We start from the raw sequence: 24,434 nt of genomic DNA, 5'->3' as shown, positions 1-24,434 counted from the left end.
TACAGAATACCAGACAAAATTAACATCTGGTTTCAACTCTTCTTTTCATCGGCTAGTGTATTAGACACAATACGAACAATCAAAATCAAAACACATTGATCCATTGATCAGCTTTTGACGTTTCCTTTATAATAGGCTCTGTATAAAAAGCATTTGTTGGCCAACTCACCCTATACGGACCAAGTTTTTTTTTTCTTACTTCAACCCTCTATTCTTTTCACAGGCGAAATTACGACCAAGTTGGCCTTTCAGAAAGATTATAAGTGTAATCAGATCTCACTAGTTTTTCCAAGGTGAAGCTAATAGAAGGTTTAGAATAATACTAAATAAGGACTTACCTCGTCTATCACCGTGTCAATACTCTCAGAGGAACTTATTATTATTTTTATTATTATTCCCAAACAGACCATAAATATATCAGTAAGGTTTTAGTTTGTCATCAAAAGAGTAAAAGAGCAAAGCATTATGAATGGGGAAGTTCACAAACCTAATCATAATCCCCTTAATCTTGAAATCAACACTGGGGTCAAACATCGGAGAAAAGTATCGTCATTAGCTCCGTCAGATTCAAAGTTTGATCGTTCAAATATATCTAATGATGAGTATATCGAGCTATTATTGTTTGAGAATAAAGAGATTCAAAGCAGCTTGAAGAAAAAGGATCAGTATATTGAAACCTTGCAAGAACTATTGAAAAAACATCAAATTTCAATTCCTAAAAGATCTGATTCTTCGAGTACAGAACCTCCAAGTTCGGCTGCTTCAAAAGATTCGTATACCCATCCATTGGACTCTTTAATCCCGCCATCTGCTTCAACAAGTTCAAACTTCAGTATCTCTTCATCGAAAGACTTGAGTATTCCAATTAGAACTCCATTAGATACCGCAGCTTTTGCATCTAGCCCAGTTGATTCAGATATCCCTCAAAGATCTGCACGTAGAAGACCAACTTCTCATATGAAAAATGATTCAATTATCCTGCAAGAGAGAAAAAGTTCAATTTCTTCGGTCAGCTCTGAAATTCCAAAATCTACTTCTAATTTGAGTAACTTATCTACATCTACTTCATTTAGTCAAACTCCTAATGATGCTAATAGCACAAATCCAGTACAAGAATCAAATAAAGAGAGCCCTAAAAACTTTAAAGATTTGGAAGATTCTACACCAAAACAAAGCCCAGCTCCTCCTATAAAATCAGATAAAATTCCCAATGATTCTACAAAACCTAATGACTCTTATAATGAAACAACAATATCGTCTGACTTGGCAGATACTACTCCTAAAACAAACGTTACTCAACATAAGAATACCAGTACAAGTAGTTTCAGTTCTTATAAATCCAGAATTAAATTACCTCCAACTTTACAACATCAACAACAACAACGTGAGTCGATGAATAATAAAGAATTATCGATAGATACAAAAGAAGCTTCTAGTCTCACTCCAAAGTCAATTCCAAAATCAACTACAATGGCATCATTAAAATCTCCAGAAACTATTGATAACACTCCACAACAAATCAATAACGATCAAACCTCCGGATCCATTCCTTCCACAGTCACAAAAAATGATAGTCCAATCACCCAAGTAACATCTCAATTTAGTGGTAATGGTAGTGATTATGCCAAAATGCCAGGTACTCCTATTGGGTTTGGTAATAGTAAATTCCCCACCCGTTCAAATGATGGAAATACACAATCATCACAAGATGACTATAATAATTTCATAACGTCTCCTAACCAAGAAACTGGATTTCTTTCTCCCAAAAATTTTACTAATGAATACGATAATTCATTACTTCGTACTCCCAATACTAATAATTTCATGAGTACTGATTCTTTAAGACCTACACCTCAAACTCCGGGATCAAGTTTTAATGTGATTCATAATCCAAAACCCGATGAGGAAGATGTTAATTTATTCATTAAGCCCGAAGAATTCAATACCATTTCAATTAAAGTTGTTAGTACAATAAGTATTCATCCTAAAAAATCTGATGATCCAAACGTTACCTTTTCGATTAATGATCGTGAATCTCGGAAAGAAATGTGGAGAATTCGTAAGACTTTTTCTCAATTATCAGCTTTTGACAATGAAATAAGACCAATCGTTGATTGTTTTGGTTTACCTCCTTTACCAGATCGAAGTCTTTTCAATTCAACTACCCCAAGTAAAATTGAAAGTCGTAAAGAGTCTTTACAAAATTACTTTAATACTATATTTACAATGCCACATATTCCTCACATGGTTCTATATCGAATGTGTCGTTATCTTTCGCTTGATTTTGTTAATCCATTAGATGATTTTAGAAGTGGTGCAAGAAAAGAAGGATTCTTAATTCGGAGATATAAAGGATTAGGAACCACTTGGAAGATCAGGTGGTGTCAAGTTGATGGACCAACTCTAGAAATATATGAAACACCAGGTGGGGTTTTACAAGAACAAATTAGATTGAAAGGTACCCAAATAGGTAGACAAACTGATGATTCTGTTGCCGAAGAAAAAGGTTATAGGCATGCATTTTTAATCTTGGAAACAACAAGAGCAACCAAATTATCATCATATCCGAAACATTTCTTTTGTACTGAATCAGATGCAGATCGTGATGACTGGATCAATGCACTTATTGAATTTAATGATAGTGGAGATACTTCATTTAGTTCTAACAATGAAGTAAGCGTGGATCAATATTTGGAAACTCCATCATCTAAGTTTGATTATCAAGATGAATTAGAACAAAATAGTAAACCATATAGCAGTTTCAGCAACAACAGCTCCACTCCAGGTCTGGGGAATAACATCAGTAGCAATAATGATATAGATCCTACTGCTACAATTCAGTCGCAAGAAGAACCAAAGGATAAAAAAGTCAAGAAGAGAAGTATCTTCCCGTTCCGATATAAGGCCTCTCATCCAGAAGAGGATAGCGCAACTCCGCCAGCAACACCATCACTTGGAGCAATATTTGGTGACACCCCTTCATCCCAACTCCAAAACACTAATAATAATACCCCGATGGAAGAACCAAGTATTCAACAGTATTTGGATCAAATGAATTTGGATGAAGATGTAACTAAATCAATATTTGGTAGAGAAATCAGTGAGGCCTATAAATTATCAAATCATGAAATTTTGGGTAAATCAATTCCAAGTATTGTGTTTAGATGTCTTGATTTCTTAATGAAAACGGGAGGAGTTTATGAAGAAGGGATTTTCCGATTAAGTGGTAGTGCATCCACTATAAGACAATTTAAAGATTTATTCAACAAGGAATTTGATCTTGATATATTTGAATCTAATTTGAAACCAGATATGCATACAATAGCGGGCCTATTGAAAACTTATTTGAGAGAATTACCGAGTCCAATATTAGGATTGGAAACTTATAATCATTTACAAAAATTAGTGATGAATACTAAATCCAAAGAAGTGTTGGCCAAACAGTTCTGCGAATATATGAATAATTCTTCAAATATGGATTCAGTTCATTACGATATTTGCTATGTTATGTTCAAATTCCTAAGACAGATTATCGCCAATAGCTCAAGTAATAGAATGAACTTACGCAACGTTTGCATTGTTTTCGTTCCAACTTTGAATATTTCATTAGATATCTTGGTGACTTTAATAGTGGATTTTGACTGTATCTTCGAAGGAGGCCAACCAGTGTTGGATGAAAATAGAGAAGTTGTCGATTTGCAAATTCCAAACTTCTAATTTCCACTTTACAAAGACTCTTTTATATAATTACTTTTTTAAAAGACTCTTTTATATAATTACTTTTTTAAAAGACTTTTTTTTTTTTTTGTTCTTAAGCCATACTTTAATCTAATAGTGTATTGTGTTGACTTCATTCATACTTCGATCTAAAAGAATGTACTTTAATAAGCACTTTGTGCTATACAACTGCAAGAATTGGGGGTTATGCTTGATCTATAGGTACGGGCGTAGTCTACTCGTGTCGACAAGGTGAAATTTAATAGAGAGTGGTACAAATTGTTATACAGCTAATGACAACGCCAAAGCTAAGAAATTGAGCTAGCCGGCGAGACGAAGTGGGCCGGTCCATAGATATGAAGCGGACAGCCAAAGAAAAGGTGAATCTCTAGAAAACGGCAAGATCGAATTAAGGAGCATTTGCAGCCCATTGATCTGATCCGATCAGGAATCGAACTAAATCAGCAGAATTCACTTCAGGTTATGAAATTTCGAACCAGTCTTTGTTTTTACGAATTGAACGACATTAGACTACGTGATGGTTTCCCGAAGGGTTTTGTGAAGAAGCCAAAGAACAATCATCCAGTCACTATTTCATCGCGAGAAACAGGGCTTTGGGGCAATGATGTTTAGTGATTTGAGTGCGCAGCATTCGCTAAACAGCCATTACAAGAATAGAAGTCTTCCTTTATGACCGGTCATGACTCAATGCTGGGCTTAGAGTACACCAGACAAAAACAGCTAGATGATCTAATGGCATAGACCCAATGACTGAAAAGCTAAACCGACGGTGTCTTTATAGTGTATATACAATACTGCATAATGTAGTTGCAACTTACACAAACCAACTCTCCTTAAAAATGTTGAAACGGTATAAATTCTCCACGGTATCCATTTTTTAGTTCTTATTTTTCTTTTTTTCATTTCAATTGGATTATTGAATTGATTAATATACTTTCATAATGTCTGCTAACGATTTCTATAACTCTGGTAATAACAATTCTGGTCACTACAATCAAAACCAACAAGAATCTGGTGAAACCGGTGACAGAGGTATCTTAGGTGGTATTGGTGGTGCTGCTGCTGGTGCTTATGGTGCTGGTAAACTTGGTAACGGTGGTACTTTCACCAAGATTGCTGGTGCATTAGCTGGTGGTGTTCTTGGATCTAAAGCTGAAGATGCTGCTAAAGATTCTTATCACAACCACCAAGAACATAAACATCATGAACAATACGGTGGCCCTCAAGGGGGTTACGGTGGCCCTCAAGGTGGCTACGGTGGCCAACAACAAGGTGGTTACGGTGGTGGCTACCAACAACAAGGTGGTTACAGAGGTGAAGGTGAATCCAGAGGCTTTGGTGGTCCAGGCGGTCCAGGTGGATACGAAGGTGGATACGGTGGCCCACAAGGGGGTTATGGTGGTCCTCAAGGTGGATACGGTGGCCCACAAGGTGGTTATGAAGGTGGTTATGGCGGTCAACAAGGTGGTCGTTGGTAATCAATGTCGTTGAGCGATGTGAATAACCTGATTTTATGACTTTTTGTTGTCTCTTACTTTCCACTATGTATAGTTTAAAATTAATTTCTTTTCATTAACATAAATTTGTTCTTGTAGAAGCTTCACCATTTGCAAATCAGCCTTGTACAAAGATACAAATATCACTTCGAATTCGGGGAATCAGATCAAATAAATCACTCCGCGCACCGCTTAAGTTAATATTCAGGGGCCCAAACTTTATCTACATTCAATTAACGAATTATATTTTTGTTTCATTAGGATGTCTTATACATAAACAGGTTGAGTGGAAATTATACAATTGGATAAGCTTTGCGTTTTTGTAAGTTATTCTTGTTTGTTATACTTATTTTTTTTTCATTTTTTTTGGCATTTTTTTTTCTGTGTTTGACCAAGTGCCAATCTATATAATACATTTCTAATCACCATTCACTTTCGCCGGTAGCTTTTTGAAAGACATAGTCTTTACCATCGATGTTTGCAATACCTTCTTTCAAGTTTGATTTCCATTTGTTTTTAACTCTTTGAACTTTATCGTAAAGACATAACATGATTTGTCCTTCTTGTTCTCCTTGTTCTTCGTCAGATTTTTCAGACTCCAAATCATCGTCCAAGTCAGAATTGATATCATCAGAATCATTGAATATATCATCGTCATCGTCATCGTCTTCATCATCCACCCCATCAACTTGTCCTACTGTTTTCTTTTGTTTACGTTCAATTATTTGCTGTTTACGTTTCAATCTTTCCATAAATTCATCGCCGTTATCGGTATACACTGTGAATTCAAAATCCCCATCGGCTTGATTGACTTTAGGTAATATTAATCCATTATTTTCATCATAATCAGTAGTAGACTCTAGTTTAACTTGTGTTTCATTATCTTCTCTAACATCCGGCAATTCTATTCCATTAGACCCAAGTGATTCTTGTTTAATATTTATTTGACCACTACCATTATTATAATCTTGATTAATTGCATTTTGAGCATCTTGAACTGCTTGAGAAACAATTGATTCATTATTATTTAATTCAGACCCCGGTACCAGTATTGGTCCTGGTCCTGGTACAGATACAGGTTCTGCTTCTTCATCATCCCACGAAAACTTCGCTACTCCAGTCTGGCTCAATTTCTCACACCATATTTTCTTTAAATCTTGCAATGTAGATTCATCAATCCCGCTATTTTCGAAATCTTGTCTCGAATCAGATATAACTTCTTCGATAACGGCTTCGTATAATTTGCTGGCTTCTGCGTTGGACATACTCAATCAGAATAAAAAGTTATTATTTGGATAATGATTTCTCAAAGTATATTAATGATCAAAGCTATGGACAATCGTGCGCTGAATAGACTTATCAAGGGGAAGAAAACACAATTAAAACAAAACAAAAACAGCTGGGAAATGTCAATTAATGAAAATAGTACCTTCTGGATATCTTAATGGTTGCGTTGGACGTTGTTTATGATGAGCAATGGTTAGCAGGAAAGGTATTGATGTTAATGAAACTGTTAGCTCTCAATTTTCCTTTGGCTTTTCCTGTCTTTTTTTTTTTTTTCTTTTGTTTTTTGGTTTTTTCGAGTTACCGAAGATTGTGCTTTGCACGTCCTCACTATGATTCAAATCCTACAGGCAAAGTATTCTACAAGGTTATGTTGTAGTAGAGCTATCTTTGTTTTAGATCATCAACTAATAGCCGAGCTTGAAGCAAGGCTGGACGATTCAACCACATTAATCCCAAGACTCCAGCAACCACCATTGAAAGAGAAATAATTTTAAAGACATCATCATACAGAGAAGTAGCCAAAACACCATTAGTTTTATGATGATTAACCGAACGATTCAAGCCTCTTTTCCTTTTACCATGAGTTGGGTTTAAAGTCTGAGTGGGTAGCATCAAGGGAGGTTTATACTGTAACCACATGGGTTGTTTTTTTGTACCATCCCATTCATATAAGGTTAGTTTTAATTCACCGTAGTAATGATCTAACTCGATAATAAAATTCAGAATTGTTTCAACTTGGTTGTATCGCATATAGGTTGAGACGCCTCTGTCATTACAAGGAGAACTCATAAGCTGTCTACCATCAACACCAATTGGGGTTAAGGTTAATTTAGTTTCACCAGTCTTGTCATCAGGTTGGTGTACAGTGTAAGTACCATGTTGCCATAGCAAAACCGCAGTTGCACAGGAATGATTGACGGGATTGGAAGTGACTTGGTAAATGGCTTGCTCCCAGTTACCCTTGCCGTCAAACGAATATGATATTCCTGGAAGCGATGGTTCAATCAATAATTCATCAACCGGGTCGAAAAAAGAGGGCCCGGTAAGCACTGTTTTGGACCGGGATGTCCATGTGCCTTCTAGCGAATAGGATAAGGCTAGAGAGACGAGCGTGAGTGCTGGAACGAGTCTCATTATAGGTCTGGCAGTAGTAAGGATGGTTTGGCTAAAGGGAACAAAACAAAGTTGCAACCATCTGGCATTCAAGGCTTATTTGTACAAAACGATGAATGCACAAGTCGGTGGAAACGTAAGCATAATCCCGCAAAAGCAAAAGACCATCCCATACTAAGAATGTAAGTCTTAAGAGTGGTTGTGGTAATAATTGATAGAGGGCTTCACTTACAGTTTTTTGTAATGCTTATGTATGTATGCGCAACCGAACAAATGGAAAAGGGAAAAAAAAGGGTCTTTAACCCTCAGCGAATTTGTTCAACTTTGAATTATTCTTGATCATGAAGCGAACCATCGAAGTAGATGAGTCTTGTAAAAGATTCAAAACCGGGAATGAGGGTTCTGCTCCATCTACTCAGGAAGCCGGTCAAATGCCCCGGTTGAAGTCAGAGGGCCCATCCAGTGCTTCATTTAAAATGCTTCAACTGAGTTGGAGATTTGGAAAGGAAGAAAAAAATTACAAGTGAATAATTTGAAAGGACAGAAATCTTTTGACCAGATATACATAGATATATATATATAGGGAAGAGGTAGAACGAAAGAAAGGGTATTCGAAAGAAGGATCTAAAGGGGTGATATAAAGAAAGGAGAAGATTAGAAGTTGCAACCAATTGAGTATTTTAATTTACTGTTGGCATCCCAGACCCCCCAGTGTTTTTCGACGTCAGAGGTACCGGAGCTATCTGGTTTCCAAGCTTCATCAAAGGCTTCAAAAACGGCCACGTTAACACCCCAAGCTCTGATGGCACAAATTGCGTCTTGCCAGAATTCTTTAGCATTATCGACTGAAGGGTCAGAAGATTCGAAACTGGTACCTTCGGAAGGCCAACCAGTTTCCCCAACCCAGAAATCGATATCGGTTGAACCTTTGGCGGATTGAATTTTTTGTAAAGCTTGCATAATGTCATCAAAGAAGGAGTAAGAGGCATTTTGTTTAGTTTGACCTTGCCAATAAGAAAAGGCATTGGCAAAAGTGAAATCAGCAGCTTTGATTGCCGGTTGAGAACCATCGTCAACCAAGACATTCCAAGAATCAACAAAACCAACTTGAACCGAGGAGTACGATTTACCATTTTTATCCTTGATGTCTTTTAATAAATCTTTGACTTCGGAGATTTTGGAGGCCAAAGCAGAAGCAGATAAATCATCTCTGTATAAGGCTTCGGAACCAACACTAATGACCTTGACGGTATCGACAGAAATGTTTGGCAAGTAATCTTTCAAAGCTTGTTTTTCGGCTTCGAAATGAGAGTCATCGGTTGGCCAAACACCAAACATGACTTGGAAACCGGCATCTTCTGCGGCAGGACCCAAGATTTCTAAAGTGTTACAGTCAGAAACGGCATAAGTTTTGACGATTTTGGAATAACTGGATAAGGTTGAAAAGTCTGCTTTATATTCTTCAGCGGTTTTACAGTTACCTTGGTTATCTTTAACACCTAAGTTGAAAGCAAGCTAGAAGAGTTAGTATCAACATGACAAAAAGACAAAGACAAAGAACATGACAAAAAGACAAAGACAAAGAACATGAACATGACAAAATACATACATCACCAATGGCAGAAACAGATGTGATTGCGGTAGCGATCGCAGCAAGATACTTGAATTGCATATTGACTAAAACGAATGAATAGAACGAACGTCGGAGGCTGGAAAATGAAGGCCAGAGGAAAAAAGTAGCTGAAGATAAAATATTTATACTCTAAGTATAAAAATAGGTGTCCATTTACAAAAGAAAGAAAAATGTATTCCCGTTAGCACAGAGGTTCTGTTACACATACAAATAAGGGAAAGCCTGCAAAAAACGAGCCTAACAAGGTGCAAACAAAGTGACTGCGCAGAAAACATAACGAGCACCAACAAAATCTCCAGACTTTCCCTCGTTAAATGGGCGGTTGCGCGCACGACCCGCTCCCAGGGCCAGATCATTTTTCCCCATTAGTTGAAAAATCAATATTCCCAAATCGGCGTACACCGCCCTATTGGGATCTGACCTCCGTACATGCCGGTCTCCCTGGGGTATTGCTAGACTATTTATGTATTGATTATGTATTGGTGGTATGTATTGATTATGTATTGGTGGTATGTATTGGTGGTATGTATTGGTGGTATGTATTGGTATGTATTGGTGATATGTATTGGTATGTACTGGTGATATGTATTGGTATGTACTGGTGATATGTATTGGTGGTATGTATTGGTGATATATTGTGTTGATGGTGCTGTCTCGGTCTGACAAGAACCAAGGGTACGGGTGCAGACGAATCTAGAATTGTTTGCCTCTTTTTTTTTTTCGCTTTTTTCAGTTCTCGGTTTATCCCGTTAGCAGAGGGCCCTATTTTTAGCGCTCTTTTAGCCCTCGGGGGAAACACCCACACACCAGGAGGGAAATAGCTGCAAACTCTGACGCTGTCTAGTCTTGGACCGAGTTGAAGTACCAGTGGGCAGTCTTTTGTCTGAAGGATTTGCCCCAGAACACCATGATGAGCACACTGGCGTTGATGAAGAAACACAAGAGACCCAACATTGCAACCAACCAAATGACTCCCAAGCCTTCCAACCAGTATTGGAACACCCAGGTGAAGATGGCCGACATGATGTTTCTGACAAATAACACTGCAACCATGGTTTTTGAGGTTTGTTTAGGATACGATTCCATCACGTAGGTTAAGGAGATTGTGGTTAATGAAAAAATTCCAATGTTGATTAACCCAATACCAATGGCCCCGACTACCCAATGATAACCGTATTTTGGACCGTATCCGTATAAAAATAGTCCTAGGACGTTGAGAATCATCGGAACGTACCATAAGTCAAGTTTGTGTTCGGGTTCGGCAATCCCATTGTTTTTCTTTGCCCTGTAGACTTGGTACCAGTCACTGATTTGTAAATAGGCAGCACCAATGATTGTACCAACTATCCCGGCCCAGTTCATATTTCCAATTGCTTCACTGGTGAAATTATAAGGAGGGGCCGAGTAGAATTGCGAAAGAGTCACTCCAAATAATTGAAGCCAGCAGATTTGGATCCCGTAGATTAACGAGGTGAAGATTACTGCTGGATACCTAAAGGTTTTAATTGGCGCAATGGTCAATTCAAATATGTTGGATTTGTTTGCTTTATCAAGCGATAAGAAGGTTATTCTTTGCCAAAACGGTTTTCTGGGAATTGGACTCAAGTTATCAACTTCGACCGTTTCTTTGATTTCTTCCTTTTCGTTTGATTCTTGACTATGAGATTCAACAATTGCTATTTTATCCTTTGTGTCTCTATGGTAGAGAGATTCTTCCAAAAAGAAGATGGCAAAAATTAGTACACATACGTCTAGTATGATTAATACGTATAAACACCATTCCCACTTTTTGGTGGTTTCCACTATGTACCCACTAATGACAATACCAAAGTTTGAACCGAATCCCAAGGCTATCACGTACGCAGCCATGTATCCATGCTGGTGTAAAAAAAAGACATCATGTACCGATGGCCCCACTAAACTATCCATGGGACCTACACCCAATCCAATCAATACCCCGTAAACCATGTATCCAGCATAACTGCGGGCTCCGGCAAAGGCAATAAAGGCCACTAAACATATTATCGTGGAGCAAATATACGTTGGTCGACGACCAAACTTATTGGCAAACGGCTGGGAAAATATACAACTAAAGGCTAAAACCAAATTTTGCGCCCCGGTTACTTGGTTAAGATTGGAATAACTAGTATTGAAATCCTTGGTGAAGAGCGTATACACGGTGGTTGTCCAGTGAGCAGCACAGGCATTAATCAAGGTATAGAAGAATAATATGGTTATATGGAGTTTTTTCCATTTAGGAGACCACAATAACGGATCATTCTGATCAGTATCACTGGGCTGCGGTATAAGAATAATGTCAGTTTCTGACTGATGATTCAATTTGACTCCCCCCATATAATTTTGCACTTGACCATCTTTATCGACCAAAATGGTTGTTCCTGGAACTTCACCAACCTGCTCGATATTTTCGTTCATTTTGGAATTGTTGCAAAGAACAAATTACAAAAAAATTATTTGAAGACACGGCCAATAATTTATATTCCGACCCCCCCATGGTCCTAAGTTCACCTTAGGTAGCAGCCCTTCAGTAATTGTCTTAGTCAAATGTCCTCAAACCTATTGTGTCAGGACAACTACATACACTGGTGCTACAAAAAAGAATTGGGAAGGAAAAGAAAATTAAAAGAAGAAAAAAAAAATTTTTAAAACTTCAAGACAATCGAGAAGAAACTTACTTGTGTAATCACTGTAGTGGAGGTTGTTAACTTGAAGTTAAGGTTTAGCTCAGCGCATTTAGTGATTTTTTGCTCGCTACTTTTAAATCACCGTTATTAACGGTAGCGTTGATGAGCGAGTATCATTGCCTGGACCCAATTTTGACAAAACAACGAATAAGTTTTTTTTTTGCAAAGGTTTAAGCCTTCCATGAACGCATATGTAAGGCATGAGTAGTAGTCCCGTCAACATGATCTAAATTAGTTTAAACCTTAAGATCCCCTGGATGCCTTACAATTGTAGTTGATTTGTGTCTTGCAGTCCCACGCATTCGTAATTCTAATAAGATAACCTTTACCAAATAAAGTACTAAATGTTTAAGGCAATTCCGTTGATTTGAATTTGTGCAGGTTTTGAGACCCGTTAGATCTTACCGTCTATAATAAGTTCACCTTTAATTGTTGGTAAGGGTGGGAAATGACTGAGTTTTTTACAAGTAAAACAAAAAGAAACTATGTGTATTAAGTCTAAATATTAATTAAGTTTTGTTAATGCAATTAATGCACCATCTTCTACTCTAACACCATTTGGTAAATCTAATTTACCATCGAACATTTGATGAGCACCTTCAATACCCGATAAATTTGATTGATCTTTTGTAAAACTATAGTTGATATCGTCTAATGACCCAACAACAATTAATACTTGACCGCCTTTGACATTGATTTTTGATAATTCAACTGATTCTGGTACTTCAAGGGGGGATCTATTGAAATAGTCACCTGCGTTGGCGTAAACTGATGCAGTGTATCCATCAGGGAAACTACTTTCGGTAAATAAACTTGAAAATGTTTTGGCTAATCTTACAAAATAACCAAAAGATGACCGGTTCCCAATGGTACCATAAGCAGTTAATGGGCTAACGATTTTCTTGTTTTTAACATCAACCGTGACTCGAACATTCACTGGAACGTCTTGCGATAACTCTAAAAGTTTATCTTCACCAATGTTAACGTATTTCGTAACACTAAGTTTTTTAATTTGAGATGTCTTCTTCTTTGTTTTTTTATTAGTGATTTTGGGAGTATGTTTAGCAACAGTTAACCCTTCTTTGAAATCAGATCCAACTCCATTATTTTGCATGAATGGTAACGTGGATAGTTTGGGTAGTTTATGTGCGTATTTGAATTTAGATTTATATTTATTATTGGCAAATGTCGAATTGATTAAATATGGAGGGGTTATGAAATATTGTAATAAAGATGCAAAAAGAATCGAGTTATTTTCATTTTTAATATCGCCACCAGTGGGCTCTAAGGCCTCGTCTACTTCTTTAGGTTTCTCCTTTGCATCTTCCTTTTTGACTTCATCATCATTGAAATTGAATTTGATTCTTTTCCCTCCTTTATCACTGCCTAATTCAACCACTTTGGTCAATTCTTTTTCTTTCTGCTCGTGCTTTTCTGTCGACGTGGGGATGTCTAGTATGACAATTTCGGCAACATCATAAATGGTGGCTGTTTTGGCTATTTGATAAGCAATATTGGTTATTTGTTCTAAATTATATGCATTTGAGTTAGATATAATCGATGATGGAATACAGAGCGAGTATCTGGTCGGCTTGAGCGACTTGCTGGGCTTCTTGGTTGGTTTATCGGGAACGCTCTCTGATTTTCTTTTAGCCATTATTGGAGGGTGACGGGAATTGGAGACGTGAAGAGTATCGTCTTGATGAAAAAAAAGAGTAAAATAAAATAAAATTAAAAGAAAAAAGTTTGGCTTTGATGAGCTCCTGCACATGCTCCGCAGTGGCCGCAAACACCCATTCCTACAGAATACTTCTAAAGATGGTATATTTATAGATAAAACGATGTATGTATGAGTAAGCTACAAGGAAAACAAGAATTAGTTTTCATCATCTTGGTCATCATTTTCTTCATCTTCTTTTTCTAATTGGGCAATTTTAGCTTTAGCCTTTTCGATATTAGTTTTAGTTTGTTCATCTTGTTTATCTTCCAAAGATTTCAAAGTTTCTTTTAAGACAGTGATAGTAGTAGGAACGTCTTCAGCTTTGGTTGGTAAAGGAATAGATAAGTCGGTTAAAGTAACAATCACATCAGGATCAACGGTGAAAGCTTTTGATTTACTAGAATGAGATTTTTTACCCTTCTTTTTACCTTTACCTTCAAAGAAAGAAGGTTGTTCCTTTTTAATAATAACTGCATCAGAAGGCATTTCAACTTTTCTGATATTGTTGTTGTTGGTGGACGAAGCGTTTGCCACTGGTAAACCATTAGTTTTTTTAGGAGCTGGTTTAACGTAAGAAGGATCGAAATAAGATAATAAAAGATGAATTTGGTTAATTTCTTCAGTGAAAGCAGGAATAGAAGCGTCAGCCAATTGTTTACTGGCTAATTCTTTTCTCTTTTGTTGTTTTTCTAAAATTCTTTGTTGTTTAGTTTCCTCTTCTCTCTTTTTCTTTTCTTCAGCTAATTTAGTTTTGAAAACTTCAAATTCAGCATCAAATTCGGATCTTAATTTTCTAATAGCATCGTATTTAGCATCTTTTTCCTTTTTGATTGAATTTCTTTTAGAAAATAATTCATCTCTTTTAGAAGTGATTGAAGAATTAGATTGGTTTAACTCATCTAATTCTTTTGAAACTTGTTCAAATCTAGATTGAATTTCTTTATTTTGAATAGAATTCAATTTAGTTTTCAATTCAGCAATCTTAGCTTTATCCTTATCAATGGATTCTTGTTGTTTTTCAATTGATCCGAAATCTTTCTTCAATTTTCTCAATTGAGACATTTCTTTAATGAATCTTCTTTCATCAGCTAATTTTAAATCACCTTGGTCAACTAATTTATCCAATGAATTGATTCTAGCGTCAATTTCTCCAACTGATTTGAAATTGTTTTTAGCAGTTTGTTGATTAAGCTCAGTGATTTTACGTTTTAAAACATTATCAACTTGTTTAATTTGTTCTTGAATACCTAAACGTTCTTGTTTAATATTTCCTTGTTTACCGACTAACTCTTTCAATTCAGCTTGTAATTGTTTTCTACGGGCTAACAACTTTGGGTCAGAAGTGGTTTTGTTGATTTTTTCATGAATTTGTTGATAAGAAATATCTAATTCCTTAATTCCCTTCTTTAAAGTTTCAATTTGTTCTTTGAAAGCCTTATCGTCGGGACGTTTGACAAAACGTCTAGGAGCACCAGCACCAGAAGCAGCAGAAGCAGTAGCAGCAGACATGTTGGAAAGTATTTCAACGGAGTATCCGAGTATTCAACTGTGTAAATCAACCGAGTAATGAACGTCGTTGAAAAATTTGAGAGTCTCATAAATTAATCAAGCAGTGTCCATTAAATTTTTTCTTTTTTCCTTTGTTTTCTTTGTCTGCCCGTTGATCGGGTCGTGTAAAACAAGACTAAACGAAAGAAAAACTTATACGATGAATTTTTCTAATGTTTTCTACTTGAACAGCTTTAATTGGCATCTTTATTTGACATCCATTCATGGCACCATCAGCACACCAGGAACAGCTGTATAACCAGCTTGTGGCCAGTCTTTCCAGCGAGGAGATTTTGACCAAGTGGAGTGAGGTCACTCCGTTGAAGTCGATCAGTGGAGTCCCTACTTCTAGTTCGTCCTCAAACGATGAAACTCAAGGGTTGTTTGAAGGACATGATCAAGAACAAATCAAGTTGATGGAAGAGTTGTGTATTGTGCTTGACTACAACGACACTCCTATAGGGGCCGGGACCAAGAAGTTATGTCATATAATGGATAATATCAATCAAGGATTATTACATCGAGCATTTTCGGTGTTTTTGTTTAATGAAAAGAATGAATTGTTATTACAGCAAAGGGCAGATGAAAAAATCACCTTCCCAGCAATGTGGACCAACACCTGTTGCTCGCATCCGTTGTGTATTAAGAGTGAAATGGGGATATCGAAGGAAAATGAAAATGCTAGTGCATTAGAACAAGCCATTGATGGGGCTAAGATTGCCGCCCAAAGAAAATTGGACCACGAGTTGGGGATTCCTTTAAGAGACTGCGAGTACGCCAATTTCCAGTATTTAACTAGAATCCATTATAAAAGTGCTAGTGGTGATGAGTCCAGTAAATGGGGGGAGCATGAAATTGATTATATTTTAATTTTGAAATCGGAAAACCCTTCGGTCAATGCCAATCCAAATGAGGTTAAGGATTATAAGTATGTTAACCAAGAACAGTTGAAGCAAATGTTCAAGGATGAGTCTTTGGTTTTCACTCCTTGGTTTAAGTTGATTTGTGAAACTTTCTTATTCAACTGGTGGAATAATTTAGATAATTTGAATTCCTTTCAAGATGACAAAATTCATAGAATGTTATAATGTACTTTTTCTGCTTTAATATATAATAGATTGTATAATAATTTGTATTGGTTTTTCGCAATTTGCACCAAATTCAACCGAATTTGCAGCAATATGAACCCACCCACCAGCATATCTGTATGCTAACACCTGCCACCTACATCACTACATCCACTCACAGACCTACCGTTTACCCACTCAACATCTACACACACACATATGTATATATGTATATAAATACATATAAATATAAATACATATAAATATAAAAAAATATAAATAAATATAGATAAATCTAAATAAATCTAAATAAATCTAAATAAATATAATCCACCTAAAACAACTACCCAGCACACCACGCACAATACCCACCATACTCACACTAAGAACACTAAGAATAGATGGCTTAACCAAAGCCATCCTGTCATAGTAACGGCTTAACAGGACACCCAGACACCAACTTGTTTACGTGTTCAAACTCGCGGGAGGAAAAAAGGTACGGAGGTTGGATCTGGAAGTTCTTTGCTGGGGCTTTTTTTCAAAGTGCCAGTGCTAAGTTTATTTGCAAAAAAGAATACTAGTGAATCAAAGGGTGCTGATACACATAACACCATAGGAACAGAATGTCATACCGTGGACCTCATCATAACCAATTCAATAATCAGTTTCCTCAGGGAATTCCAAGTGGAATGGCAGGATCAACCGGACCAGGACCGGTTTCAAGTAGTAAGTCGATTTTTGAACAGTTTGAATCGATTTCTAAAAAAACTGAAGATTTGATCGATGAATATTCCAGACCAATTAAACCATATGTTCCATCAATAGGCCGTGCTTTTATTGTGGCTACTTTTTATGAGGATTCATTAAGAATCTTCACTCAATGGTCAGAACAAGTTTATTATTTATATAATTATCGTAAATATTGGAAATGGGTTACGGTATTATTTTTAATCTTGAATATCGTGGTAATGTTAAGTGCTTCCACTTTATTAGTTTTAAGAAAAAAACCAGAATTTTCAACCCTGGCCCTAGTTGGTGTTGTTATTATTCAAGGTATCTTTTATGGTTTAGTCACTGATCTGCAATTTATCTTAAGAAATTTATCAGTTGTTGGTGGATTAATCTTAGCATTCAGTGATAGTTTGGTTAGAGATAAAAGATCTTTATCAATGCCGGGTTTACCAATGTTACAAAATAAAGATCATAAAAAATATTATTTATTAGCTGGTCGTTTATTATTGGTGTTCTTATTCTTAGGTTTCGTCTTTAGTGCTTCATTTTCATTTTCTCGTTTGGCAATCATCTTGGTTGGTTTCGTTGCTTGTGGTTCAATCATTGTTGGCTATAAAACTAAATTCGCTGCTTTCATCTTAACCATTCTTTTATTCAGTCATAATATCATTGTTAACCAATTCTGGAAATACAACTCCCATGACTCTACCAGAGATTTCCTCAAATATGAATTCTTTCAAACTTTATCCATCGTAGGTGGGTTATTAATCATTGTTAATGCTGGTGCTGGTGAATTATCTTTGGATGAAAAGAAAAAAATTTACTGAGTCTTCCCAAGTTAAAAGCCCCGGCATTCTAAATGACTGCTTCAAACAATTTTATGTAGTATATAATCAATTACCATGGGTTATACTCAAAATAAATAGTTAAAATAAATCATCTCTATCCTCGGAAAAACCTCCGTACATTCAAACAAATCAAATCTTCCTTTTTTTTTCTTTAACCTCATTACTAAATTTCAATCCTCTATGGCTAGATTATTGTGACCTACTTTCTTAGTCAAACTGATTGATGTCCCAAGATAAAAGCAACTGCCCTATAGATCATAGTGGCTCGAAAAATTCGCCCGGCCCAAGTTCGGGCTCATGGTTGAAGAGCCTTTTCTGGAAAACCCCCGAATCCATTGATTCTAATTCAATCTCAAAATGTCCCGTTGATCATGTTAATACTCCTAAAGTGATCGAGGATCCAGTAGAACAACCTAAATGTCCCGTTGATCATGATACTAGAGCGGCATGGGTTTCAAAAGTATCCTTGAGTACAATGAACGCACCAGAAGCCATTGAAGTTTCAAAAGATGATGGATGTACCTCTGATAAGTTAAACGATGTATACAAACCAAGTTCAGATATAAGTTTACCAACTGATCGTGAAATAAGCTCGATTCCAAGAACTTCGTCAAATGCTAATTGGATATACCCTCTGCAGAAACAATTTTTTGAAGCAATGAAAAGAAAACATTGGGAACCCGAAGCTCAAGATATGTCCACTGTGGTTCCTATTCATAATTCAGTCAATGAAAGAGCCTGGATTCATATTCTAGAATGGGAAAAGAATAATCGTGAAGAAGCCGAAAAAAAATGTGGTGGAATTACCTTGACTAGTTTTAAAGGTGATCTGAAAAAATTAACCCCAAGAGCTTGGTTCAAGTCAACCATTTTGGGACTTGAAAAACCTTTTGATAGACATGATTGGATCATTGATCGTTGCGGTACTCAGGTGCCTTATGTGATTGATTTTTATGCTCCAACTACTAATTCTAATAATCCTGCTTTATTTCTTGACGTTAGACCAAATCTTAATAGTTGGGAAGGGATAAAATTAAGACTTTCAAAAGCTTTAGGCATATAGAAGCATCATCTATTCCTCCTTGTAAATAACTCCTGCATTTTCTTTTAACTTTTCTTTTAATTTTCCTTTCGTCAATTATTTATTCCATGTCAATTACATACTTATCCAAATTAATATATATCGTGTATTCTATATCAAATCAATACATAAAAAGAAGGTTATTTACAAAGAGGTTGAGTTGAAATTGTGAATATGTTTTTGTTTTCTTTTGGGTCATTCGTCTATTAAATGGTTTGAAGTAATCATTATCAATCAATCAATTATCAATGAGTTTATTTTCTACCCATAAATTGACCAGATTGTCCTAATTTTTGCATATCTTCACCGACTTTAACATTAGTTTCGAAATATTTAGAAACACATCTGTCCAAACATAAAGCTTCAGCTTTGTTAACGTCACCTTCGTAGTAATCCTTGTTAATACATTTAGAATGACATTGTTCAACCAATTGGTTGAACATACCGGTAACCATATCTAATTCGGCTTCGGCAGCAGATAATTTTTGTTGACTTGATGGTTGTGGGGCACCTCCTAATCCGAACATTATGTATCTTTATGTTTTAAGTTATAATAGTGTTTAATACTAATGAAGAAAACGTTCAGTGATTTGCCTCGATATTTCAATTGGACTCCAATTTTTTTTTTCTCGATGTTGAAGTTGCGATTTTATTTTGATTCTTTCACACGCAAATTAGGTAAGCGAATATTGTGGTGTACAGGGGTTCTCATATCGTTGCAAGGTTGCAAAGATAAAGGTATAATATTTATTGAAAAAAAGTTTGAATGAAAAAGTTCAACTGTTACCCATAAAGTGAAGTCATTAGAAGATATGAATGAATAAAAAGCTCCCGAGGAAGTTAAAATCTCATGATAAAATAAAAAATAGCAAAGAACAAAAAACAAGGACAAAAAGACAAAAACAGAGAAATCAGAAGCATCTATAAACTAGGGAAGGTAAAATGAACATGAGCACCCCACATAATTGGACCATAAGAGAATTCCTGCTGGAGACGATCATAGTCTTCTCTTTTTTCAGGTACAACCTTGACTAAACCATGGCAAAGGGTGACCATTTTACCATTTAAAGAAATAGCACCACCATAGTTACTAATTCTTGCGTTAATCCAACTTGGATTATTATGAACTTTGTATAACTCTTTTTCTTTGAAAAAATGTTTCATATCACAGAAATATTTCATAAATCTCCAAGTTTGAGTTTTCAAATTCAATATAGCAATTCTTGATAATGTAGGATTGTTAGTTTGAAATTGTAATTTTGATAATCTAGAAACATCATATTTATCACTAGTGTAAGGTTCTTTATCAAAGAATCTAAGGTAATCATTATAAAAACCTCCTAAGAAGATTAAGTAATCGTTTTCTTCATTTTGGTAAAATAATGAACTATGATGGCAAGCACGCAATTCAGCTTCAACTAATTTTGGGTCAGCAACTTCCCTGTCACAAGAAAATGAGGTTCCATCATCATCTTCATATGGCTGAATATGGTTATCAAAATAGTTGAACATATAAGTTTGAAATGAATACCATTTACCATTGTCAAAGGAAAATACGTTGAAATCACTTTTTGGAATTCCTTTATCATCAACACCACCTTGAACAAACAATGCTTTGCCATCAAAAAAGTTACCGTGAGTTCTTGGTCTTGTGATTGATCCACTCAGGCCAATACCTGAAACGAAAGAACTTTTAGAGTTAGATTGATCACTTGTTGAAAAATTATCACTAAAAGAACCAGATTCAGCTCTCAACGTAGAATTTTCAGTAGAATCATGGTGACCTGAACCATTATCAAATGCATTCAATTCATTTAGCTTACCATTAAATAATTGACAATTACGTTCAAGATTTGAGTTGAAATCAATAATTGCCGATGCAAAATAGCCCCTCAGACTGGGCCAAAAGAATTCATTCTCAGTTTTAGAAGCACCATTTTGAACAAGTAATTCTCTAGATTTGCATGTCTCTTCATTACCAATTAAATAAACTATAGCATCTTCGAAAAACAAAGAGTTAATTGAATCTTCTTGAATTATCAACTCTATTTTCAACAAATCACTCGATGCTTTGAAAACTTTAGCATGGGGGTCCTTAGGATCTAAATGGCAAGTAAATCCACCAAAAACAAAAACACTAATACATTGAATACCGTTTCTTTGAATTGATTCACCAAACAATGGATTTCTGAGATTACTTTCATTTGACTCAGCGAATGATGATTGTTCATTAGGTATTTCGTGATTTGCAGTATCATTTAAATGTATTGAAGTTGGATCACCAACTGCTGAAACACTTGCATTTAACGCAGTTGGGCTATTAACAACACTAGTATTTGCACTATGGCTACCACCACTATTCAAATGATTGGTTCTTAATGCAGTTGGAGCGTATTGCTGGTTAGCATAAAAAGGTTTTGGACCAAGCAGCGGTTTGAAATCCAAGGTTTCATTTGGTAAGTTATCATTTTTAGAATAATTATCACTAAGAGGACTGTCACCAGATAATCTTGACTTATGATAAGTATTCGACGAATTAGGAACAGCAGGAGGAGCAGGAGGAGGAGGTGGTGGGTTATTACGAGTAGATGAGCCAGATCTACTGATTGGAGCTTCATTTGCGATAGCGGATGTTGGCTGTTGCATATGATGACTTGAATTAGAATTAGATCTTCTTTGTTTCATATCTTTGGAATATGTGTTTTTCAATGGATGTGGAGTGACATTATTGGTTTCTTTATTAGCATCGTTAGTTTTATTTTGTCCTCTATTGTTACTGCTTGGTTGACGTTGATGATTTCTATGGAAAATACGACTGGATTTTGAAAGGACATTACTCATTTTCGAACCGGGTCCACTACTAGGTGAAGAAGAAGCGGAGGACGAAGAGCTATTACTTGGGCTATTTTTCAAATTTGCAAGAACTGGAGGTACCCTAGAGTTACTAGTTGCATTTGTTGAAGCTGAATTATTTGATAAATTAGTACCTGATCTTACAACTTTATTAGTACCTTTTATTAAAAAGGAAGATGCTGAGCTTGCAAGTGAACTTGGATTCATATTTGAATTATTACTTTCCGAGTTATTGGAAGCATTTGACGAATGGTCAACTCTAGTAGCCATTGATGAGATTGATTTTTGTTTGGCTGGGGAAGAGGGTAATTTTAGACCATCAGCTCTAACACTTTTGGAAGGAATTGGAGCATTAAGTTGAGTTTGAGAGGATGACTTAGCATTCAAATTAGTTTGTTTAATAGTCAGTGGACTACCAGGGGTTTGAGGAGAGTGATATGCATGATTAGAATGTTTTGGTTTAAGATCAACACCTTCGGAAAAAATTGGAGGAGAAGGAATTCTATCAGGTAGATCAGCATTTGATTCTTCTCTATGATAAATATTTGAAGTTACAGAAGCCCCTATTCTACCTAAATCAATTTTAGGTTGACCTTCTTTAGGTTTCAAAGAGATTTTAGTAAATCTAAAAGTTGAAACATCTAAGATATAACCATCTTCATTCATATTTATAGTTTTTTTAACAATCCATCTATTAATTGTGGGATCATAATAAGTACTAAGAGTATCAATACTGAAACCACCATAAAAGAAAATGTGTCTATAAGAAATTTGAGAACTCATCATTGCATTAATACTAGTTGGAGTTTCACCAAAGTTAAAAGTAGGTTCTAAGAAACTAATTGTACTTCTAATTGAATTCAATAAATATAAAGAATTATTTTGAATTAAATAAGGGGAAGCAATCATTTCACGATCAACATGAGGAGGTAATTCACAATTGAATTCAATTGAGATACGATCAGGATCAACATCTTTTGGTAAACCTAATAATTTGAAATTGATTAATTGATTTGTAAATAACCCACCAAAAGTGAAAGTCCAATCATTAATATCATGATGATTTTGGTAGCAGATATGACCCAAATCAGGACTAGCATTCAAATTGATTGTAGCTCTGACACTAGGGGGAAAATTAATGGCATTACTTGGTAAAGAGTAATAACCAGAGAAAGAACTAGTAGTTGATTCGTTATTGAAAACGCTTGAAGTAACATCATCATGATCGGCTTGATCCATAGAACCAGAGGAGTCACTAGTCAGACCGGTTTGAATTGAACCATTACTAGCCTCTTCAAAACTTGCCTTGGGAACAAACATACGTTCGTCACGACTTTTATCTTGGATAAAACTATCTTTACCAACTTTATTTGATTCATACTTGAAAACAACATGAGGGGTATGAAGACCATGAATCCATCCCTTTTGATTTTCTTCTAAGAACTCATGTTCTTTTGAACTATCTGGATCAAGCTTAAAAATATGGTGAGATTGTGCTTTTTTAATCCCATTAGTATATCCAGCTTTCAACTGATCTTTTGCATTATCCTTGGGGTCTTTGCTCTCCTCATTTGGATTGGCTCGGAAAAATTGGCTGTTTCTACGCAGTTTATTATAGCCTGCTTTAGCACCTTCTTTTGAAGCAGCATCTAATGATCCCATAGAATCTGATGGCACTGCAGAGTTATCTCCAGCAAAATACTCCTCATCAGGAATCAAATCAGCCATAATCAATCAATTGAACTTCTGCTGTGATGAAGGATTAAGCAAATAGATAGAAAACACTTGCCAATGAAGCTCAGAATGAAAATTGGGCACCACTTATCGATGTTCGTGAGTTGAATTCAAAGAACAGCGGTTATTTAAAAAACAAAAAAAAAAACGTGAGAAAAGAGACGACGGAAAACAACTCAACTGATCAGATGGTCTGAAGGACTAAGCTATTGTTAAATGTGTATGGAATGCTGACTTCCTGCAATGATAGCTAGTAGCTCACCAGTAGGAATTGGTAAGAAGAAATATAACTATTAATATTTACTTAAGAGAAAAAAAAAAAAACCTTTTTTTTTTCTTTTTTTTTTTTGATTATAATGAAAAAATCAAATCGTTTATTTTTCTAATGAAAAATAAAGAATCTCGCTTTAAAACGCTTTTTTTTTTTTTTTTCTTTTAGTCCTTTTTTTCAGTGTTGTTTTCTCTGTGCAAAAACTAAATATTTGGCACAAACATTAAGCATTACAAGACAATAGACTAGGTTTAGTCAGTAGGAAGCACAAGAAGGAAAGAACAGAGTATTCAAGAGAGATTGTTTTGCAAATCATTCCATTCGATTGCTTACCAAAGCGAAAGGTTGTGATTTAGGTCGAGTTGCGTTGTTTGGGGGATATGTTAAAGATGGTGGGAAATGAAAAGAAAAAGCAAAACAAAGGATGAGTTTTGTAAGATCTTTAGCTTATACAACGTGTGAAGAATTATTTGTAGAAAATATAAGAGTAGTGAACCACTACGACGAATGGTGTCAGCAATTGAGGATTGCCGGAAGTCGAATAGAGAGCTAGTAGGCAACAAGAAATGAACCAAAACAACAAATAGGGCCGAAAAATGTTGATAAAT

The 24,434-nt window shown here is 35.8% G+C and overlaps 13 protein-coding genes across 13 annotated transcripts; 5 read left to right on the top strand and 8 right to left on the bottom strand.

The window, feature by feature from the left end:
* Positions 1–1,629: 1,629 nt before the first annotated feature.
* Positions 1,630–3,787, top strand: BEM3 (Bem3p; the record flags this gene model as incomplete). The annotated part of the gene is made up of 2 exons (XM_020223240.1): positions 1,630–2,785; positions 2,822–3,787. 2 exons carry the CDS (start codon positions 1,630–1,632, stop codon positions 3,715–3,717), a joined length of 2,052 nt encoding a protein of 683 aa, XP_020078255.1. The 3' UTR covers positions 3,718–3,787.
* An 847-nt stretch (positions 3,788–4,634) lies between these two features.
* Positions 4,635–5,282, top strand: HYPBUDRAFT_152335 (uncharacterized protein). Its single transcript, XM_020220964.1, has one exon. It carries the CDS (start codon positions 4,680–4,682, stop codon positions 5,214–5,216), a length of 537 nt encoding a protein of 178 aa, XP_020078254.1. The 5' UTR covers positions 4,635–4,679; the 3' UTR covers positions 5,217–5,282.
* Positions 5,283–5,656: 374 nt separating this feature from the next.
* On the bottom strand, positions 5,657–6,499 carry HYPBUDRAFT_105548 (transcription initiation factor IIA large subunit; the record flags this gene model as incomplete). The annotated part of the gene is made up of 1 exon (XM_020218418.1): positions 5,657–6,499. The coding sequence occupies one exon, from the start codon at positions 6,497–6,499 to the stop codon at positions 5,657–5,659; it is 843 nt and encodes a 280-aa protein (XP_020078253.1).
* A 577-nt stretch (positions 6,500–7,076) lies between these two features.
* Positions 7,077–7,604, bottom strand: HYPBUDRAFT_99859 (uncharacterized protein; the record flags this gene model as incomplete). Its single annotated transcript, XM_020224044.1, has 1 exon — positions 7,077–7,604. A coding segment is annotated over one exon (528 nt), but the record flags the coding sequence as incomplete, so codon positions are not given.
* A 684-nt stretch (positions 7,605–8,288) lies between these two features.
* Positions 8,289–9,306, bottom strand: BGL2 (glucan 1,3-beta-glucosidase; the record flags this gene model as incomplete). Its single annotated transcript, XM_020218489.1, has 2 exons — positions 8,289–9,149; positions 9,244–9,306. 2 exons carry the CDS (start codon positions 9,304–9,306, stop codon positions 8,289–8,291), a joined length of 924 nt encoding a protein of 307 aa, XP_020078251.1.
* Positions 9,307–10,107: 801 nt separating this feature from the next.
* On the bottom strand, positions 10,108–11,703 carry HYPBUDRAFT_147687 (MFS general substrate transporter; the record flags this gene model as incomplete). Its single annotated transcript, XM_020220071.1, has 1 exon — positions 10,108–11,703. The coding sequence occupies one exon, from the start codon at positions 11,701–11,703 to the stop codon at positions 10,108–10,110; it is 1,596 nt and encodes a 531-aa protein (XP_020078250.1).
* Positions 11,704–12,465: 762 nt separating this feature from the next.
* Positions 12,466–13,662, bottom strand: HYPBUDRAFT_152332 (putative methyltransferase). Its single transcript, XM_020220963.1, has one exon. It carries the CDS (start codon positions 13,627–13,629, stop codon positions 12,478–12,480), a length of 1,152 nt encoding a protein of 383 aa, XP_020078249.1. The 5' UTR covers positions 13,630–13,662; the 3' UTR covers positions 12,466–12,477.
* Positions 13,663–13,848: 186 nt separating this feature from the next.
* BFR1 (Bfr1p) lies at positions 13,849–15,201 on the bottom strand (the record flags this gene model as incomplete). The annotated part of the gene is made up of 1 exon (XM_020222176.1): positions 13,849–15,201. The coding sequence occupies one exon, from the start codon at positions 15,199–15,201 to the stop codon at positions 13,849–13,851; it is 1,353 nt and encodes a 450-aa protein (XP_020078248.1).
* Positions 15,202–15,403: 202 nt separating this feature from the next.
* Positions 15,404–16,332, top strand: IDI1 (isopentenyl-diphosphate delta-isomerase). Its single transcript, XM_020220962.1, has one exon. It carries the CDS (start codon positions 15,465–15,467, stop codon positions 16,326–16,328), a length of 864 nt encoding a protein of 287 aa, XP_020078247.1. The 5' UTR covers positions 15,404–15,464; the 3' UTR covers positions 16,329–16,332.
* A 598-nt stretch (positions 16,333–16,930) lies between these two features.
* ERV29 (Erv29p) lies at positions 16,931–17,866 on the top strand (the record flags this gene model as incomplete). The annotated part of the gene is made up of 1 exon (XM_020218405.1): positions 16,931–17,866. The coding sequence occupies one exon, from the start codon at positions 16,931–16,933 to the stop codon at positions 17,864–17,866; it is 936 nt and encodes a 311-aa protein (XP_020078246.1).
* Positions 17,867–18,110: 244 nt separating this feature from the next.
* Positions 18,111–18,950, top strand: CYT2 (cytochrome c1 heme lyase; the record flags this gene model as incomplete). The annotated part of the gene is made up of 1 exon (XM_020220070.1): positions 18,111–18,950. One exon carries the CDS (start codon positions 18,111–18,113, stop codon positions 18,948–18,950), a length of 840 nt encoding a protein of 279 aa, XP_020078245.1.
* A 272-nt stretch (positions 18,951–19,222) lies between these two features.
* Positions 19,223–19,495, bottom strand: TIM10 (protein transporter; the record flags this gene model as incomplete). The annotated part of the gene is made up of 1 exon (XM_020218445.1): positions 19,223–19,495. The coding sequence occupies one exon, from the start codon at positions 19,493–19,495 to the stop codon at positions 19,223–19,225; it is 273 nt and encodes a 90-aa protein (XP_020078244.1).
* A 197-nt stretch (positions 19,496–19,692) lies between these two features.
* HYPBUDRAFT_239175 (uncharacterized protein) lies at positions 19,693–23,843 on the bottom strand. The gene has a single exon (XM_020223239.1). It carries the CDS (start codon positions 23,547–23,549, stop codon positions 19,890–19,892), a length of 3,660 nt encoding a protein of 1,219 aa, XP_020078243.1. The 5' UTR covers positions 23,550–23,843; the 3' UTR covers positions 19,693–19,889.
* Positions 23,844–24,434: the final 591 nt, after the last annotated feature.

Source organism: Hyphopichia burtonii, assembly GCF_001661395.1.
Source record: "Hyphopichia burtonii NRRL Y-1933 unplaced genomic scaffold HYPBUscaffold_2, whole genome shotgun sequence".
Lineage (NCBI taxonomy): Eukaryota > Fungi > Ascomycota > Pichiomycetes > Serinales > Debaryomycetaceae > Hyphopichia > Hyphopichia burtonii.
This window is presented reverse-complemented; position numbering and strand designations above follow the sequence as displayed.

Coding starts and splice junctions, on each gene's coding strand:
- IDI1 (XM_020220962.1), top strand. CDS start 15,465: ATGGCACCATCAGCACACCAGGAACAGCTGTATAACCAGCTTGTGGCC.
- HYPBUDRAFT_152332 (XM_020220963.1), bottom strand. CDS start 13,629: ATGGCTAAAAGAAAATCAGAGAGCGTTCCCGATAAACCAACCAAGAAG.
- HYPBUDRAFT_152335 (XM_020220964.1), top strand. CDS start 4,680: ATGTCTGCTAACGATTTCTATAACTCTGGTAATAACAATTCTGGTCAC.
- HYPBUDRAFT_239175 (XM_020223239.1), bottom strand. CDS start 23,549: ATGGCTGATTTGATTCCTGATGAGGAGTATTTTGCTGGAGATAACTCT.